Source organism: Parambassis ranga, chromosome 4 (assembly GCF_900634625.1).
Source record: "Parambassis ranga chromosome 4, fParRan2.1, whole genome shotgun sequence".
Taxonomy (NCBI): Eukaryota; Metazoa; Chordata; class Actinopteri; family Ambassidae; genus Parambassis; species Parambassis ranga.
The window spans coordinates 12,901,802-12,921,929 of NC_041025.1; the positions used below are offsets into that span (position 1 = coordinate 12,901,802).

The window sequence follows — 20,128 nt, forward strand, 5'->3', positions numbered from 1 at the left end:
AATAATCAAAACGATTGTTTTACAATGTTGTCACCCACAGATCCTCATACTACAAGAACAAAACGTACATGGTCCAGCATCCTTTACGTTATTTTCCACTTTATTTTTTTTTATCAAAACAAAGAACAATAAAAATGTTGTAGATAAAAAGAAAATTTTACTGTTAACACTTCCCAGACTTGTGGACTCCTCAAACACAAATCTTTGTAAATTTGTACACCACATACAGAAATAAAAGTGAAGTGCATTCAATGACGTTTTGCTGATGAACACAAGACAGCTGCTTTGTTGTATGAACTGCTACAGTTATTATTAAAAATAAATGTACAAAAAAGAAAGAAAATCATGTGCATGGTGAGTGTATGTGTGTGTGTGTACAGCTTGCGTGTTAGCCATCCTGCTGCTGTATGAAGGGGTTTGGAATGGCCTCCATGCCATCCTGAGGACAGATTAGCACAACGGAGGTTCCTCTGCAGACCACCAGCCCCAGCTGCCTGGTGTCTTCTGTCAGCTTCAGCTGGTCATCTGGATCTGAATACATGAGAGAAACAGGGAACACATTCAAAGTCCACATTTAAAGGAACGTGTAAAATGTGCCCACCAGCATGTGCCACAAAGTCACATTCAGCCTTCAAAGGATAGAGCCACAGAGTTCAGGCACAAATGTGTGTTTCAGACCTTAATGACAAGAACTACAGCAGGAGCTGAAAGCTGAATCTAATCACACAGTGTTGCCTTAAATCAGCAAATCTGCTGCAAAAGCTGTAACTCCTACAACATGATTTAGGATGTGTAAATATCAATCCGAACAATTATCCACTGAATTTAAAGTCCTTTAACTTTTATGGATACGTTATTCTGGAAATACACATATTTAAAACACAACTGCAGTTGCAGTTGCAATCTAGACTTTACTCAGCTACAATCGCCTTTTTCCACTGTATCCTGTGGGGTTGGGAAACACAAATAACATGGAACAAATGTACTAGTACGTTTGTTAACAATGGGTTTTTGTCACATAAAGCACAAACTGAACCAGTCACTACTGCATTACCTTCTCTTTAACACATTATCGACCGTGTCTGAGTGCTTGTATCCACTTACCGCGCATATACTCGATTGTGCCGTCCAGCACCAGGTTCAACAGAGGATCAAACCCTTTCAGGACACCGCTGGCTGGGAGGGAAAGACATATCCGAGCATTAGTTAGAATAGATTCAATTGACGAACCACAAACTACACGAGTAAACTACAACCAACCTTCTCGTCCTCCTTGAAACTTCACACGAATCGTCTTGTCGATGTATTTGGACAAGTCGAATATGCTCTCCTTTTTCTTCTTTTCTTTATCCTGCACAGAGCAGAAACACGGCGTTTGTTCACACACGCATGCAAGCTAACAGCACACAAACTCAGCCGGAGCTTAGCTTAGCATGGCTAGCTACGTTAGCAAATAGGAGAAAACGGGGTAAAGTAATTTCGTATACCTGTTCAATACCTCGGGTCATGATTGGTATAAACAGTTACTGTCTAACAACAAACCAGATACTATATACGGATTAATAGGAAAAGAGATGTCTGAATAAGAGCAAAATTCATACGGACTCACCGCCATGTTAGCTGTTTGACACGGAAGTTAAACTTTGACCTCAGAAGGTTCCACCAATCAAATCGTCGAGCGCCGTCAGTGACGTCGCCAGTATGTTTGGTATCAGTTTATTGGCTTCTATAACATGTCAGTGATGTTTAGTTTAGTACTTTAACAGCAGTTTAACAGCGTTAAATTATACATCTTTGTCATCCTGGTGTTATAATTAGCATCTCGTGGACCCTTTTCCTGGGTGTGTTCAGCCAGCAGTCGGTCAGAGGGAAACTATTAATAACTGTAGTTGGTGTGTTGTGTAGCAGAGGAAGGACGGGACACTCGACATGGCTGACACTGAGCTGAAACCAAAAAGCTTTAGACTGACACTTTCTTCAGAGCAAATAAACAGAGTAGAAGAGGATGAAGAGGGTGTGGGGGTAATCCCTGATACTGTTCTGCAGGTAGAAGGAGAGCATTTCTATGTCAGTCGTCAACTTCTGGCCCACCAGAGCCCCTACTTCAGGGCTCTTTTCTTTGGCTGTGGTGTGGAGAGCAACAAGAGGCAGGTAGAGATCAGAGGTGTTTGTTTGCAGCACTTCACAGTCTTAATGAACTACACTAAGACGTACAGCCTAAATTTAGACAGAGAAAACGTTCTGGGGATCCTTGTGACTGCAGACTTTTTACAGCTGGAGCGAGCCAGACTGCTGTGCTGCAAGTTTTTAGAGCGTGAGCTGCACCTCAGTAACTGTCTGGGAATGATGGCGTACGCCTGGCAGTTGGGCTGCACTCAGCTGTACACAGCAGCACGGCTGGTGGCGCTCACACATTTTTCTGCTATCTCCACTGAAGAGGATTTTCTGTCCCTTTCAAAGGACGCCTTAGCAGATCTACTCGCCAGTGATGACCTGGGCATTCATAAAGACGACCAGGCCCTGGAGGCCATCCTACACTGGGTGTCCTTTGACCCTAAACGAGAAGAACATTTTCTGGAGCTTGTAGAGCTGGTGAGGCCTGAGACTCTATCGCTATCATTTATCACTGAACTTTTGACCAGAATGAAAAGCTCTGACCCCAGAGCCAAGCTCATCAGCAAGCTGAACGAACACTTCCCAGCATCCTGGTCCATGGGCCGGTCATTGAGGAGGACCAGGGCCAGAGAGACCGTCTACATCCTGGGCGGGCCTCATGACCAGGAACAACAGGCTCTGTACCAGTTTCACCCGCTCAGTGGTCGGTGGCAGGACTGTGCACCTCTTCAGAGGAGGAACCTCACACAGTACTCTGTGGCTGCAGTAGGTAGGATGCAGTGTGTAAATGCAGAGGTTTCCCTACTAGAAAAGATAACATAACACACGCTATGTACATCTGATGTATTGTTTCATTATGCAGGAGACAGTGTGGTTGTGACAGGCGGCTACTTCCGGGACGTGCTGTGGTTCAGTGTGGACTGGGTCAGAATATATGAATGTGAGAACCATCGCTGGTTAGATGGGCCAGCCCTGCAAAAGTCCAGACACAGCCACTGCTCTGTAGGGCTGGATTCAGTGCTGTATGTCCTAGGTGGCAGCATGGACGAAGGTCTTGTGGCCGATGTGGAAAGACTGGTGCTTGGATCAGAGGAGGGTTGGGAGGTGGTGAGCCCCATGGTGAGGGCAGTGGAGAGGGCCGGGGCTGCAGTTCTGGGATGGTGCATCTATGTGGCGTGTGGCCTGGATGAGAACGGGGAGGTGTACGCTGGGATTCAGAGGTATCATGTGAAGGAGGATCAGTGGGATGTGGTCTCCTTTTCTCCATTTCCAAGGTAAGTGAATTTTCATCTCACACATCAACTCATTGTTCTGACATACTCTTTCAAAATAAAAGTATCTGGTGCACCCTTCTCCAGATATGATGTGGTTGCCACCGAGCTCAATGGTGCCCTCTACCTATTTGGAGGCCAAGCCCTGCGTTTTGATGTGGAGACAGATGAGTGGACTGTGATAGAGGAGGAATGTCTGGACAGGAAGTTCTTCTGTGGCTGCACCACAGTGAGTGGTCAGATATATGTGGTCAGTGAGAGGAGGAGTAACAAAGTATTCCCAAACATGATTCTGCTGGACCCATACATAGACACCTGCATTGAGGTAGAAGATGCAATGCCATGTCCTGTGCCCATCAGAGGCTGTGTCACCATGAGACTTGTCACGTGATGGTGTGTGTTCTTTCTCTGGATCCCAGGTCATCTTTGGGTGTTTCTCACTGCTGGCATTTTTTGTCATCTTACTTGTAAGAAAACAGCACAATCATAGTCAGAAAAAACAAATTGAATTCCTTTGATTATTATTATAAATTAAAGTAAACCAGGATCTGTATTTGCTACTCAATGTTCACATGCTACAATAGGCGTTACAATATTTAAAAAGGTTTGAGCTCCACATATTGAACGCATTTAACTATTTACATTCAATCAACCAAAGACAGCCTGCAAAAAAAATGACCTTCTGTCACAAGACTGCTGACTACAAGCCTCCCTGCAGGCTTTGGGATACACAACAGCCTACTTAATTTAAGAGAAATTAATTTAAAAAAAGCTTTATAAAAGCTTTATAAAAACTTTTCTGATTAACATACAGTCAAGAGATCGGTGCCAATTTATTAAATAGGAGTCATTTATTAAAACTGTTCAACTGGCCACACAATCAACAAAGCATTCATGCGCACTCACAAGTGTAACTTTCACGGAAACATTTCTCCTGCTTTTATAGTTAATAAAAAAAAGAAAAACACAATAAATCCTAGGGGGTCTCTAAGTGAGTTGTTCAGGGGATCAGCCCTTTAAGTGCCCTATTACTATTACAGTCCAGATTCTGGACTGTAGTGCTATTTAATACAGACACAACCTTGTTACTACTGCTATCACATACATGTCTACATAGAAGACTATTAGATGCGATATGTGTTCACAGCAGTCTCTCTGCAGTGTCATGGTAGTAACATACTGGGTATTCTATGATGTCTTCTGAGCAATATCTAGGTTGCACTGTTGAGTATCATAAGCAGCTTGTAAGCAGCACTGACCCATGTATTTCACTTCATATACACACATAGAAATCACATTAACGCATGTTCTTAGTAGAGCATTAAAGCTCTGACTAGTCATGTTAAAATACGTCATTAACATTTTTAAAAATCCTCACAGACCCACATAGACCTTTCTTTAAGGGACACATACAGCATTTGGCCCTTGTAAAGTATCTTGCCAATGTGTTCGTAAGCACACAATTCTCCAGGCATTGTCGCCCTCATCAAATTATCAGTGGCTCTTAAAGATCCTACAAGCACACAAACTTAATATCAGAGTGCATGTCACAAAACAGTGTAAGAACAGCAGCCAAGGCACAAAACAACAGTCCAGTGGAGCAAAGTAAAATCATGCTGCCTGTGACAATGATTTTCCAAATAGAAAAAGAAACACAAACATGGCTCGAGTCCATATTTTGTAGGAGCAGTACTTGTTTTTCTTTCTTTTTTTTTCTGAGGGCATCATCATGTGAAACATGGGAGTGTCCTCTAGCTAAGGATATGTTCTTTGTGCACCAGGGGGCGCCATATCTACTCTGAAGAGTGAGTCCTGTCACAGAAAAATATAACTTTATCACTGCTGAGGGACTTCTGCAGTAGCATTTTTTATCAATAAAATAACATGTTAGATAATTCATAAAAAATAGTCTATAAAGTGGTTTATCTACAGAATTTCTACAATCAATGCCTTTAGGAACAATCAACCTCCATGTCTATGGATATAAAGATAAAGCTGTGGGGGAGAATGTTGTCCTGTTATACCACACATTACATGATTTAATAGAAAAACATTTAGTGTCTGTTGACCCCAACAAATATGAATGAAAACAAAATGTCAGTCCTTATATACAAACACGCGTTATTATAATACAATGAAAAAAATCTTAAAACTGTGATTAGATGGGAACCAAAGTATTTTTACTTTAAGCAGAGGCGTGGAGGTTAAGGATGGAGTTTCTTCCTAATGTTACACTTGTGAAGTCATACAATCACGTGTGCTTCTTTGCCCTGTTCGAGATAACCAGAATGCAAACTCACTATGACCTGAAATCATCAATGGACCAGGGAGGATGTGTGTAGAGGCTCGGTAGATGCGGAAGGCAGCTGCTCCACTATCTGGCTTTAGGCTGCCTGCTGGTTATATTTCTCTGGTTGGTCAGGTTGTTCAGGACGCAGTTGTTCGCCAATGATGCCAGTTTGGAGTTAATCGCCCCCTTCCGTTGCTTCCAGCTGTACTCATCTCCCTCAGGCTCCTCCTCCTCTTCTTCATCTTCATCATCCACCTCACTCTCCTCATCGCTACGTTCATCGCGTTCAACCTTAAAAAAGTAAAAAAGGAGGCAGATATGAAAAATTCTGCTCCACGTCCACTGTAAGTTCCTGGTTTATCAACTTCTCACCTTTCCCATGAAGGCAAACTTGTAGACCATGCGCAGGATGAGATAGGCCCAGAAGATGTGCAGCCCTTGTAGCACTAACAGCAGAGCGTTGAAGAAATAATAACCAAAGAATGGCTGGAAGAAATCCAGAGACACCACCAGGGTGGTGTGGACCACTCTGGGACAAGCAAACAGCCATAGTGAGACACAGTCTGACCCAGTCTGGAGTTGATTTAATGTTTCACACACTCACAGGAGCTGATTTTTGATTTTACTGATACACTGTATCTATTGATACACATTTGGACAATGATTCACATTTAAACAGTGATATGTCTTGTTCTTTATGAGTTGGCAGGTTAGCAGATATCAATAAAAATGCAATAAGATGAAAGCTTCCTTTCATCCTAGTCCTTTTTGCAGCACAGTGTCTCACCTGCCCGGGAACACCACCAGCCTTGTAACCAGGAACACCAGAGCGAAAACCACAAACAGCGAGTCACACGTCCTCGTCCACACCGCATAGTGAAACATCTTAGCAGACTGTCATGAGGAACAGGAAAGAAAAATCAGGTTTAGTATTGCTAACAGTAAATGAAGAGTAAATGCACTAAGAATCTTTATAATCACATGTATCACTGCAGATTAGCGCATGTAAATGTAATCTGGATGTAACAGTATTGCTACTAAGACTGTAAATGACTGCACCCTGAGTGTATACATATGAAATGTATTTATCAGCTACCTAAATGTTTAAATTAACTCTTTCATTACACGGTTCAAGCTTATGTTTCTTGCTCTCTGACCTAGAAATGACACCAACATCATTGTTTTCTGATTTTTATCCGAGTGCAGACAACGCCCGGTCACACCTGCGGTCACATGACTAGCTCACAACAATCTTGATCTTTTAGATGTTATCAGTGAAATGTGACACCCAAGAAAAAACTTAAACCATGACGCATTTCACCGATTGTCTTACTGACAGGCGAGCAGGTGAAACTTTTACAGCCATAGAGTGTATTTATATTTTTAACTAGAGACGATGTTGTTTTCTTTGCTGTTTACGTCAGCCCGGATGTGCATAATGTGCTTCAGTGTGGCAATATAAGGAAACTTTCACTAACAACCATTACACAGGACCACATAAATGCATTTTGTATTTCCTCCTTCCCTTTCTTCCTGCTGAAACTGTTTTTTTTTCTTTTTTTACATTTTCCGGCTCATTGTTCCTCCAACAATATACACAAACATTGAAAGGAGGGAGGTACAGGGAAGAAAAAAAACTCCCCAGAACACAACTGAGTGAATCATTGTGTCATTTTAATACAGGTGTGGTGTGTTCACCTCGAGCAGGAAGTCAGAGGAGTCATGCACCAGCATCACCAAAGTGCCGACTCTCACATAGTTGGCACAGTAGGAGAAACCAATGAGGAATAAGGTTGCGATATGATGAATGACCTGCTCCTTAAAATCCTGGAACACACACAGACCACAGAGTGAGAAAAATAAACAGTAGCATAAATATGACATTTTAGCTGCTGCTTTACTGAACCATACAGATAACAGAAATTTTCTTTCCAACTCGTCCATTTAAGGGACAGGAAGTGGATAACAAAACTACTCTAATTGACACCATTATGGCCTCAAGTGTGGTCACTATAGTGGGCCAGCTGATCAAATCTTCTGCATTATATATTATGTATCAAATACTCATTTACTGATCAAAAACCAGCTGTTATAAAATTATTATTTTATTTACCATATTATTTTCAATATGTGCTAGTCATTTATTAGAATATTCAAAATCCTGCAACAGTCATAAAACGAGACAGGAAATATGCACGCATGCAACCGGTGTTATAGTTATATAATATAATTCATAATCCATATTAAGTGTAATCCTGCAATCCTGGAAAAACAACATTCGGATTACACTGTGCAAAAATAAAAAGGCCAAATGGCTGAGTGATGACAGTGTTTAAGAGTTTAACATTTCATGTTGTTGATGGGGGTTGTGTTGTACTCACTTTTCTCTTGACGTCCACAGAGACGCACAGAAGCAGGGACAAATAAAAGCCCATTTCAAAGACGTAATACCAGTAATGAGCCTCGGCCACAGGCTGAAGAATGAGAGGAAGAGGGTGGTAAAGGTTAACATTTACATTCAGCAGTATGTAGTGTAAACATCATGCTTATCCATGCAGTCATAGTGATGTATACAGTGCTGTACTGTGGAAGGAAAAACATGTGCCCCATATGCTGTGAAGTTAGGGGATACTGCATGCTGACTTTGGCCCCTCCTGCAAGTGTTTGAGAGAGAGATCTGAAGAGGTGGGAGGTGTGTGTGTGCAGGTAATAGAACCCCCCAAAGAGCCCTTTGTCCTAAAACTATGCAGGATTCCTTAGTGCAGAACTTTTACAGCTTCACCTGTCTGCAGTGTGTGTGAGAGAGAGTATAGTAGTAAAGCTGAGGCAGAGTACAGTGCTCCCATAAAATGCCTGTACTGTCAGAAAGAGGAAATGTGTTCCTCAGAGGAAGCTGTGGTGATTTATCTTACATGAAAATATTTGCAGGAGACATTCGAAGTTGACAGCAACACAATAGTAGGAAGTTGATTGAGCTCTTTAAAACATAAAAACACATCCTTTTTCCTCATCAGAGGTTGCAAGACCTCAGTGAAAGAAACAAGGTCAGCAGCAGTAACTGCCAGCAGGAGCTGTGATCAGTCACAGTGCAGATACAGAGAGCTGCAGCTTTAAGGGCTCCGTGTGAGGAATGCCGACCTGCATGAATACCAAACCGTCATCCAAACAGCAGCGATATTAGATTTCAGATTGAAGGTAGAAGCAGCTTTAATGTAAAAGGAAGTGAAGGGACGGAGATGAAAGCTATTTACAGGGTGGGGTGAACAATCTACAACCTACGCCATTCACACCTGCCAGACTCAATGATTTCTCATTAAGCTTGCAAATGACAACTATTTTAATCATCTGTTAATCATTGTCAAATAAATCAAAAGACAAAAAAAAAATACAACAAATCATTACACTTGATCAGTTTTATATTGATCTAATCAAATTATTGATTCTAGTGGATCAATCAGATGGATAATTATTAATTTAATTAATTTGATTTTGGAGTTCAAAGGTCACTTTAACATCGAGTCCATCTGGGATCTTTTGAACATGATCTAAAAGACAGTTTAAGGGAGTTACATTTAAATCTGCTGAAACCAAAGATGACAGATAATAATGAGATGGTCAAAGGTCAAAAGTCACTGTGGCTTCAGGAAACACATTTTTGGACTAATCCATAACAACAGTGATGATGGTGTACAGCCAGAGGCCTCTGGGTCCCTCTCGCTCTCTGTTATGATAGGCTGCTGACCTGTTCCATGCTTCTTAACCATTGACAGCTGGGAAATGTGCCCCTTCACATTGTCAAGTGTGTTAAAATAAACGGATGGATGGGTGCAAACTTAGTGAACTCAGAGTACTATGAATACACTGAGCACCGAGGAAAATGTAGTTTTTTACACTTCAATAGTCCCAGTTTATACAGAAATCATTCAATATTGAACTCATGCTTCTCATGCTCACCTGTTTGGGATAACCTCTCCAGCACTCTCTGTGATCCCAGAACCACGGAGTCTGAAAGAGGAAACAGCCGTTGTTATGATTTATGCTACATCTATAAAACACACGTAATAGTTAATCCATGATAATCCCTGTGATTGTAAACAACACTGTGCAACAACAATTTGCAAGTGTTTATTACACGACAATATATTTTCAAAAATGTGACACTTACATTAATTAAAGATGCCAGCCCTGCTATGAAGGCTACAAGGTAGAACGCAAACCGCCAGCTGCACAGATAAAAACAAGCACCAGAGGTCTGAATTAAAGTGACAAATTCACAACAAAAAGTCTAGTTATCATACATATGATATTTGAAGGAATTAATATAAAAATGTTAAAAGATTAAAAACAACGCTAAAAACAATACAGGACATCACCAAACAAGGTTGAAGCACAAAGTTCACCAGTCACTGATTTATAGGCTCAAAGTCAATTCTGCAATACAGACGATCCAAACATGCGACGCACAGTGTACAAAACAAGACATTAACTTAATACACAATAATTTAACAGAAATACATTCAAAAGACAGGTAAAGGTGTGGTAAATGTGCAGGATGAAATGTAAGAGTTTATACATGCACTGTAATCTATAAACATTATGGTGTGAACAGTAGGAATGTACACAGTAGTGCAGTGATACTACTGGCACAAAAGACAATAACTCACGAGGCCTCGCAGAACTTTTTGGTGTTGCTGGGTCGGTCCTGGTTCCTTCTGTGTCTGAACCAGGCCTGAATCTTTCTCTGGGAGAGTCCACACTGCTTCCCCAGGCTCACTATCTCACTCTGAGTGCATACAAACACAGAATATTATATTTTATATGCTTACACTGAGTGAAACCTGCTGCTCTGACAGCTGTGCCACTGCTTGCCATGCCAGCTGGGACACGTGTGCTTAAGCTGACCCTTTATTCTGTGCTGATGAGTGTGGGCCCTGTCCTCTGTCTGCACCCTGATGATACAGGGTACTGTTACTGTTGAGAAGGTCCCTGTGTGGTGTCAAAATTTATTAAAGGTGTGTTGCAGAAAAACAACATATGCTTCTTTTTTTCAGCTACCGTACATTAAATATCTAGTTGAGGTAACATATGACTGCACACCCCCATTGATGCATCTAATTTGTGTGTTCTGGAGTGTGTTCGTGGTTCAGTTTTTACATGGCAGGGTCATCAACAGCCGTTGCTGTTTGTCTGAGCAACATGGAAATCAAGAGGTTTGCAAATAAGTCTGAACACACTCAACACATTCAAAAATATATAAACAATATATACATGCACAGGAGCACACATGCATGGCTGCACAGACACACAACAGTGACGTGTGCACATGGAGCAGTGCATTTTCATCTGAAATGCTGAGTCATGTCTTGTCCTGACAGGTGAACAGCCCTGTTTGTCAGCACAGGAACGTCGGTTTGCAAGGAGAGTAAATCATTTCCATGAGAACCAAATTCTCTGCTGTCTGTTCGCACCTTTGTCATCAAGTTAGGACACAATAAAGTGCAACTTTAACAAAGGAACAGCACTGTTGTTGTGGTTTTGTTTTTTTAATCAGACATACAATTTTATTTCTGATTCGTGGATCCTTGAAAGGAAATGACAGTGATAAAAGTGATCTGAGGTGAACCAACCACATTTTTTCTCACGCACCTACCACAAGACATTTTGAAATCACATGTACCTTATGTTACTCATGAATTTAAAGTCTCAGGGGAGTTTTTTTTTTTTAAGTTAGTTCCTCGTTCTGAAACAATAGGTTTTTACTCATAAATCAGCCACACCCAATTTATCTGTACTCCGTTTGTTTGGAAACAGATACTCTCCAACAGTTTATCTCTTCCTGTTGTTGTCAAAGCATTACATTTATGTTAGTCTATAAAATTTCACATTATGACGTGACTGGTTAGTATGCTTATAAAACCTACCACATTATTAGTGCACTGAAACCACTTGTAATAACATGGTTTGTGCTGTTGTTCATCATCATCATTTGATTTGTCTATAGTGGAGTTTTATAAAATCTGCCATCCAAGCCATGGAGAGCTGCAGTAAGCACCAAAACTTAAAACAGGGCCCAGCTTAATCATAAACATCATCATAAAGTAATCATCATAAACAATTTCAGTCACCAGACTCCACTAACTGTTTTACCTTCAGAACGTGGAGGCTGCTGGTCCGTTAACACATACATTTGATACAGACTGACATATAAAATTACTCTTTTTGTCCACAGATCCTGACAGAACACAGATCATAGACTAATAGAATGGTTTTGGTTCCCTGTTGGAAAATGGTGCCTGACGCTAAGTAAATTGATGATAACATATTGTTTTCGGACAGCCTTGTTTTAATTGGCTAATCCTGCTGACTAAATCAAATCATTTCAGTTTGTTACTCCTGTCTGCTTCTCTAAACTATCATCTATGTTCTTGTTGTTCTGCATGCTTCTACATTATATTCTGAGTTTGTTTACCTCAGGTGTCTGGCCAGGTGCCACCACGCTACAGTTCCCGTTACCTGCATGAATATTTTTTTTTGCATCTTCTTTTGTTGGAATAACAGCAGTACATAAAGAGGAGCAAAGCTACAAACCTGTGATGGCTGCTGCCTGCTCTGTTTGTAGAATGCCTCCAATTTTGGGTTTGAAGGGGCTCGAACCCGAATCCGATCCTTCACCCCTAAATATCTGCTAAACGGGATGGCAATGATCCTGAGAGGACAGAGAAGAACACACGTTTTATATCAACCCTGATAGTACAACAGACTGAATTATTTCATTTCATAACGTGAGATGTCATAAACAGCTGCCCTCTATGATACTATCACAATACAGTACGGAGCACAGCAACCAGATAGCTCATTATGCTGCTTCTGACAGCCCGTGGGTGCATTGTGACATTTGACCAGACAGCCTTTGTCATTAGCTGATATGGCATCATGAGACACTTGATCTGTGTGTCTTTATAGCAAAGCAGTGACAGAAAAGAAGAAGGACAATGTGAGTTTATCAGCACAGGAGAGATGTTTTTATAGAGGTGTGTGTGTGTGTGTGTGTGTGTGTGTGCGCACATGTACAATCATGATGGTGTAACTCCATCTGAGAGATAATAATACTGAAGGAGGAAAAGATCAGAGAGAATGAGAAGGTCAGTGCAGCTTTACACTCACAGACACACACACACAGTCTCTGGTTACAGGAAACTATAATACACACACACACTCCATAAACCCGATGTAGTAAACAGCTGCCGTCTGAGATGATCAAATGAAGACACCTTTTCTATCTTCCAGCTGACTGACTTCTCTCCCCCGCCCTGTCCACCACTGCGACACGCACAGGTGCGTGCTGCTATTCAGCATATGCCACATGATCCTCTAATCCATGACTAACTCTGCTAATAAATACCTGTTATTGGTACAAATAATGGTGCTTATCTACACACCTACCTCAACTTTTCAGCCCACGTGACGTGAATAATATACAGCAGCCTATCGGCTGATCCATCATGTGTCTGCATCTTATCTCTGTCATCCTCACTTCTTGTCCTGCTACCAGCAGAACTAGTTAAGTGTGCACACAGGGTGACAGTGACGCTGACTTTGACTTGTTTTCAAGCATTAGGTTACAATTTCTGAAGCACATCCTGCTGCAGTCTGATGCTGCAGGTATTTAATACACTGAGGGACTCCTACAAACTCCTGCAACCAACAAAGTGTTCATAATAAACAGGTAATAACCTAATGGCCCCAGTCATTGCATGACTCCTTTTGCTGTCTCAATTCTCAGTCTCTGGACCAAAAATGTTCTATAAAATGAGCCAGTTATGTACAAGATAATATCTGAAAAACAACAATCACAATAATTTGGAGTCCAAGGTGACTCCAGGAAATGTCTGGTTTCGCAAAAATGAAACCAAATTTGGTTGTAGCCAACTGCCTACCTTTCCAAAAAACATGCACAGAACACAGGCATCAGGAAATGAAAAGGTGCACAGGCATGTATATCTATATATCCATGTCACCCTGGGGTTATTGAGAACCTGAAAAGACAAGTCTGGAATTTGCTTTAAAAACCGATTTCACAATGAATCAGCTTCCAAAGTAGCTGATGGATTTATTTGACCAAATACCAAAATATTCATAAACCAAACAGTTTTTCAGGTATGCCTGTTGTTATCTCACACTGGAGATAACATTCATTACCCTTTTGTCATCACTGAAGAACTGTTTTGAACTCTTCTTCTTCCTAGAAATATCCGCAGGATTCTCGTAATAAGCACAACTAGGAATTTGCAGTCTGATTTTTTCCTGCTGATTGCTCTGGTGAACAAACAGAGCGCTGAACATTAGACCATTAGAAAGTTTGGCCTTTTCCGGGTGGTCTGCCACACACCCTCTCCATCAGTGCCAGCACAGTTATTTTCCTCATCTGGACCAGTAGGGGAAAGAAATGCATTTCACACTGTCAGCAGCTAAAACTGTCTACTCATCCGATCTGACCATACTGATCTACACCCTCCATTCAGAGCAGGCACTAATAAAGGGCAAAGGAGTCATTATCCAGAGCAACACAGGCAGCTCAGCTCAGCCAGCCAGAACAGCCACAGCAGCTCATACAGAACATCTGAATACAGCTCAGACCGTTGAAACTGGCACAGCAGACGCTGGTCAGGCTCACCTCTCAAAGACATATCTGAGGGCTATGAAAGCAAAGGCCAGTGGTATGGTGTAGATGAGGTCCCTGGGTAGAGGAAAGCAGCCCTCGTCTTCCTTCATCACGATATCCTTCCAGCCGATGCCAGGAGGAAGCCAGTACTCCTCCTGCCACAGCCACTCATTCAACAGGGCCTCCATCCTGAGGGGAGGAGAGGAGTGTGAGTGTTTGGCTTTCCATACACACTTATTTATATTTACACTAAAATGACAAAGTTAAAATGACACCTTCACATCCATCTAAATGATGCTTTTAACATCACATGTCTTTGTGATTGACACATTGTTGGTACAGCTTTCCAAGTAAAGAAACCACAAGAGGACACAAATGTTCACACACGTCATTTTACACATGCATGTATATAGCCTACAGAGCATGGTCTGGGTTTAAAAGCTGCCTCCTATTGAGCCACTTTGATTGGCATATTGATATGGCTATATAGCCTGGCGCTTCAGGCTAAGTGAACCTCTGCGCAGCCTGCTGGCAGCACAAGCCCACAGCACGCTGCGAATAACAGCGACGCCCTGTCTGCAGACACACTGTAGGCTTTTTCAGAAACAAATATCTCAGTATATATATATATATACATATATACACACACACATATAATATGTCACGTATAAACAGTAATATTCCTGTGACTGCGCACAGGGTGGGAGGAAGCCCACCTCTCACATCTCTCTGAACAGCCTCATCAACAAACAAACAGCCTGCCTTTCTGACCATTTTGTTTAGTTTGTACATCAGATGACCCACAGACAAGACTCACTCTGCGCTAATGACAGAATATCAACGACAGATTGCGCTTACCTGCCTGCGCTCCTGTGATAGGGATGGGGAACGTTCAGCGCTAAGTGTAGGAGGGGAGGAGCGAGTGACGCACCGTGAGCCTGCTGAGGGCGGGGAGAGGGAGACGCGCTGTCATCATCATCATCATCACCATCATCCTGTCTGTGGAGTCGTTGTCAACCTGCAGCAGATAATGTTATTATTAACCAAAACATGATGTTAATGGAGCTGAAGGCTTGATGATGATCTCCTCAGATATTTATGTGACCTGCAACGTTTTTTATCCATCTAGAGTGGACATATGTAGAAATTGGCTGCAGTGATTCTCCAGTATTATGGAGCTGCAAGCAAAAAAATATATTACTTAAAAAAAGCTTTTGTCTACCTCCAGAAAGCCTGACCAGATTTTTTAAGAAACTTTGCAAATACTGCTGAAGAAATTTGGTTGGTGGGTAAACATAGATTCCTATGTAAGGTTGGGCAGAGGAAGGTCTGTGGATTGTTTCGAGTTTATAATTCCTTAACAGAACAGGAAAAACAAGGGCAGCAGAGACACCCAGGCCTCCATGTCTCCAGAAAATACCTCATGCTCCTCCTTGGAACCCCAACTTCTTCTGGGCCAGCCGGGAGATGTAATCTATCCGGTGAATCCTGAGTTGGGCCTCCACACAGCTGGCCACACCTAGTAAACCTCTAAAACTGAGGTGCCTAAACCACTATTATAGGTCATTTAACACATTTACTGTACACTTTAGGCTGCAGGAACTTTCATCAACAAATCTCTTGTAAAACTCTGAATATGTGAGCATTATCAGATTTTGGATGAGCCGTTTGTACTCACCAGCTTAACCATTACAACACTATGCCTCAGGACACACTGGCACCGTTTTACGAGTCAAGATATAGCTTGTTGCTGTTAGAAAGAAAATGATACCATTTAACCTTGCAGCGTTGATTCAGGAAGTGGGCAGAGAAAGAAATGCAGGTTAGGATCCTGTCACTGATATGATTAGTCAGTCAACGGTCACGTTAAGTAAGCTGATAAGACTTGATGGTTTCTCTCATACCAATCATACCCCTGCAGGGTACTTACACAAAAAGAGAAAAGCCGCAGGGGCGAAACTTCCTTTCTCTTTTAATATGACATATCTCAATAGTGACGCTAAGGTGTAGCTATAGACATCTACAGTAAGATTAAGTAGAACTCAGTCACACGATGCATGTGTAAATGTAATTATTGTCCTGTGTCAGATAATCTTTAATCTTTAATCCTGGAGGTGTCCTCATCACCTCTGCACAGACAATGACAGGTATTACTGTCTCTGCTGAAGCCTCTCAAACCTAAAGGGGCAAACCAGGAAGGAAAATTTAAATGGTGGATATTCACTGTAACCTTATATCTGTCAGACGTGTGTAGCTCAAACCAACATGACTCACTTTCTGGATTCCACACACTAAATGTAGCACGGAGCATTAAGAAGACAGCAGCTCCAACTGTGCTCACAGGGTTACATTGTTTTGCTTTAATAAATCAAGTCCAATATGAATGCCTGGCTCAGTGAGCATTCTGCAAACTCATCAGTACATCCTTCTTTTACCGGTAGGTATGTTTTACAGGACTTGTTTACATCTCAGCCTTTTGAACCTGAGCAGGAGAATGTGGCTGGCAGAGTCGATATTATGAAGAGATGAACAGATTTGTCTGTCTGTGTCTGTGGCATTCTTAAGATATGTATGGCAGTTTATTCATGAGGTTGATCGCATGCAATATAATGTTGTGGGAACCTGTCAGTCTGCACGTATGCACACACAGCTCTTTGGAGAGTAAGTTGAAGTTCAAAAAATGGCATATTTAACTTAACTGTTGCCTTTTCACCACAGAAACTGTGATAAGCCTTTTTGTTAACAGGTTTGATGATAGCATCTGTAAAGTGACAGACGAGACCACAAGTTCTGTTATTGCTGCGTGCTTATTGTGTTGATCAGCCATTGTTTTTTTAATATTTTCCATGCCAGCACTAGCGCTTTAAACGCCTTCATGCCTGCAGCATGACCTCTTTCCTATAGGCTGACACAGACACACCCACAGGCCTGGACCATTATGCAGCCTTTGCATAAATGTGCATCTACACTTTCATGCCATCATGCACACAATGTAAATATTTTTAATATCTTTTTTATTTTATATCTCTTTTAATATATTGCTTTTTTTGCACTGCAATGACTGACGGCTTTAATCTCATTGTACATGTGTTTAGTGACAATCAAAGGTATTCTATTCTATTCTATTCTATTCTATTCTATTCTATTCTATTTTTGACATAATTAGCTTAACACTGGTGTCCAAACAAGTATAACAAACAGTGAGATCATTTTCTGTAATTACAGTGACTGCACAGTGTGTAAGGTGCTAAATATTTATCACTGCTGAACATACAGAACGTCAAATCGACTTTGTTCCACTTATACATAAAGTGGCAGAGTCTGCATTAATAATACATACTGTATAAGCACATGCTCAGAAAGACAGCGTGTCTGCTACCTTTTATTGTACTCTCTGTGGAGTTTAACAACCTTTATGGCTTTGTACTGTTTGAATGCACCCACTTGTGGTTGAATGCAACTCTTTGTGTGATCTCCACCATAAAGGGGGGTTACAACATGCACAAACAATTTAGATAAGAATACAGCAACTGTACTCTGTAAAAGCAAAGTGATGTAAGAGTCACTTGTGTGAGAACATATGTTTGTTGGGCCTTACAAGGACAATGGATTTTAATAAGACAATTTGGATGTTAATAAGTATATGAAAGAAATTATATTTAACCTGTTCTCAACGACCGGAGCGCCGACGCTCTGGTCACACTTTTACAGAGTTCTTGTCAGTGTGCACAACATATACCTCTGTTATATCTTTGTCACTATAGGCATGTTATACATTGCTAGAAAGCTTAGTTTATCTAGAATTCAACTATTAAGCTCATTATGTGCACACAATGAGCACTAAAACATAATTCAGTAATATTCATACGTATTAATATTAATAATAATATTGCATTCCTACCTTTGGAGAGGTCCTGAAGTCTTATTATGAATCCAATCCACAACTATTTATATTCCTTTTCATCGTATGAATCCACAGATAAAGAAAATAAAAGCTTGTTTCCATAAAAGTATTCCACGTTATGAAAATATTGTTGTAATAATCATATTTTTGCGGCATAAAAATTTTGATCGTCCAAACATCACTGAGCTATTAGCATATAGCCGCTATTTTCCAGCGTATGTTTAGGTCTGTGTTGGGTGCGTTCGTTTTTATAACTTTGTTACCTGTAAAACAAAACCTTTCGCAATGTTTTCTGTTCAGGTTTGACTTCAGGACACCCCCTGAAACATAACAAGCGCCCCCAATTCGAAACGAGATTTGTGTATAACCTCGTGAGATTCCCTGCACTAGTAACGGCTGCTGTTATTGGCCAACGATATGAGGGTTCGTCAGCGTGTAGCCAATCACGTTAGCTTTCAAAAGAGGGTATGCATGCAATGTTTGTTTGTAGCAATGGTAGCACATTTCAAAGCATAAAGAGAAGAAGCAACCCCCCTCCGTCTTTTTTACGCACGAAGCGAGAGGTGAAACTCGCGTTCACTTGCCGTCTTTGTCACTCAGCCAGACTTTGATAATGCCAGGTGCTAAAAGAATCATGTTAGCTGCAAAAATGACGACATATTCGACTGCAGAGGCTTTGGAGCTCATTTTAGGACAGTGATGACAGCGAATATGACTCGGACAGAAAAGAAATGTTTGCTGACGGGCTCCGCGGGCTCCATGACGACCGTGACTCAAAGAACAGTACTAAAGCACTAAAGTTGCACTTTTTATTTGTTGCTAATTGCTCATTTCAGACAGATAGTTTTGCTTTGTAATAAAAAAACATATTTGAAATTCATATGAAAACTGTTTTTCCATGTTCTTTCAAATATTATACATGTTATATGTGCCTAAATTGACCACCCGGTAAATGTATGGTGACCACAGCGGTCAAGCTTGATATAGACATATGAGGAAAAAAAGCCAATGCAAGGTTTTTTTAGTAATCAAAATGCTTCATTGTGAGTTTCAGGGTCATAGAAGTGAGAAACCGCATTTGGCACAATTTGGCCATTTGGACACATTTTGGAGACGCCAGTGACACCACAGACAAAACAGCCCACAGCTTCCATACAGTTTGGTTTAGAGGTGTGAAATTTTGTACAGGTGTGGTTGACAAGATGTAGAAGACCTGTGTATAATTTCAACTGACAACTGTCAAGCATGTCTTTGTCAGGCTTTTTCAAATATATTACATTATTTTCGAGCACCAAAAAATGAAAAAATATCACTTTTTGAACAGATGCAGTTTAAGATGTGCTCTACTCACACTTTTATAATTATTTTTGTCAGAAACTAGAATGAATTATCTTTCAAAAGATGTCTCTCACAGGCAGATTGGTCTTACAGTTCTCCTGTTATAAGGTTTTTCTTTTGGGTATGCAAATTAGGCGAGGATAGCAAAAAATAGGTAGATGTGAAGGGGTTAAAAGCCACCAGGAAAAAATGTTTGAAAAAAACTAGGCTCTACAAGGCCTTATTTTAAAAAATCTGTTCCAAACCAGGCGAGTGTTTCTGATTTTGATTTTCTGTCCTTCAGCTGATTTATTTTCATCCATGAAGTCAAATTTAGCATAGCCCAACAACCCTACACTCAGAAGACCTGTTGCATCTCTGCAGGCACCTCAGGTCTCGTGGAGAGGTCCTCAGCAGTGCACCCCTCCGTCTGAGCCAACAATAACACAGCCAGGGAGGTGGGGAATGTGCACAGGAAACCAGTGCTTCACAGCAGCAGCAGTGGCGGCGGCGGCTCTGAGCCTGGCTGAGCCGGGCCGAGCTCCAGAGGACCTGGCTGGAACCCAGTC

The 20,128-nt window shown here is 41.2% G+C and overlaps 3 protein-coding genes across 3 annotated transcripts; 1 reads left to right on the plus strand and 2 right to left on the minus strand.

The window, feature by feature from the left end:
• Nucleotides 1–79: 79 nt before the first annotated feature.
• lsm7 (LSM7 homolog, U6 small nuclear RNA and mRNA degradation associated) lies at nucleotides 80–1,668 on the minus strand. Its single transcript, XM_028404122.1, has 4 exons — nucleotides 1,610–1,668; nucleotides 1,261–1,351; nucleotides 1,105–1,176; nucleotides 80–531 (listed from the first exon to the last, which is right to left on the minus strand). The coding sequence occupies exons 1-4, from the start codon at nucleotides 1,613–1,615 to the stop codon at nucleotides 389–391; spliced, it is 312 nt and encodes a 103-aa protein (XP_028259923.1). The 5' UTR covers nucleotides 1,616–1,668; the 3' UTR covers nucleotides 80–388.
• Nucleotides 1,669–1,770: 102 nt separating this feature from the next.
• Nucleotides 1,771–4,345, plus strand: LOC114434848 (kelch-like protein 23). The gene is made up of 3 exons (XM_028404279.1): nucleotides 1,771–2,884; nucleotides 2,978–3,389; nucleotides 3,474–4,345. Exons 1-3 carry the CDS (start codon nucleotides 1,930–1,932, stop codon nucleotides 3,775–3,777), a joined length of 1,671 nt encoding a protein of 556 aa, XP_028260080.1. The 5' UTR covers nucleotides 1,771–1,929; the 3' UTR covers nucleotides 3,778–4,345.
• Nucleotides 4,346–4,424: 79 nt separating this feature from the next.
• On the minus strand, nucleotides 4,425–19,735 carry LOC114434849 (ceramide synthase 2-like). Its single transcript, XM_028404280.1, has 12 exons — nucleotides 18,240–19,735; nucleotides 15,197–15,356; nucleotides 14,351–14,527; nucleotides 12,265–12,382; nucleotides 10,341–10,459; nucleotides 9,842–9,899; nucleotides 9,631–9,681; nucleotides 8,058–8,150; nucleotides 7,375–7,503; nucleotides 6,464–6,570; nucleotides 6,049–6,205; nucleotides 4,425–5,967 (listed from the first exon to the last, which is right to left on the minus strand). The coding sequence occupies exons 3-12, from the start codon at nucleotides 14,524–14,526 to the stop codon at nucleotides 5,761–5,763; spliced, it is 1,215 nt and encodes a 404-aa protein (XP_028260081.1). The 5' UTR covers nucleotide 14,527; nucleotides 15,197–15,356; nucleotides 18,240–19,735; the 3' UTR covers nucleotides 4,425–5,760.
• Nucleotides 19,736–20,128: the final 393 nt, after the last annotated feature.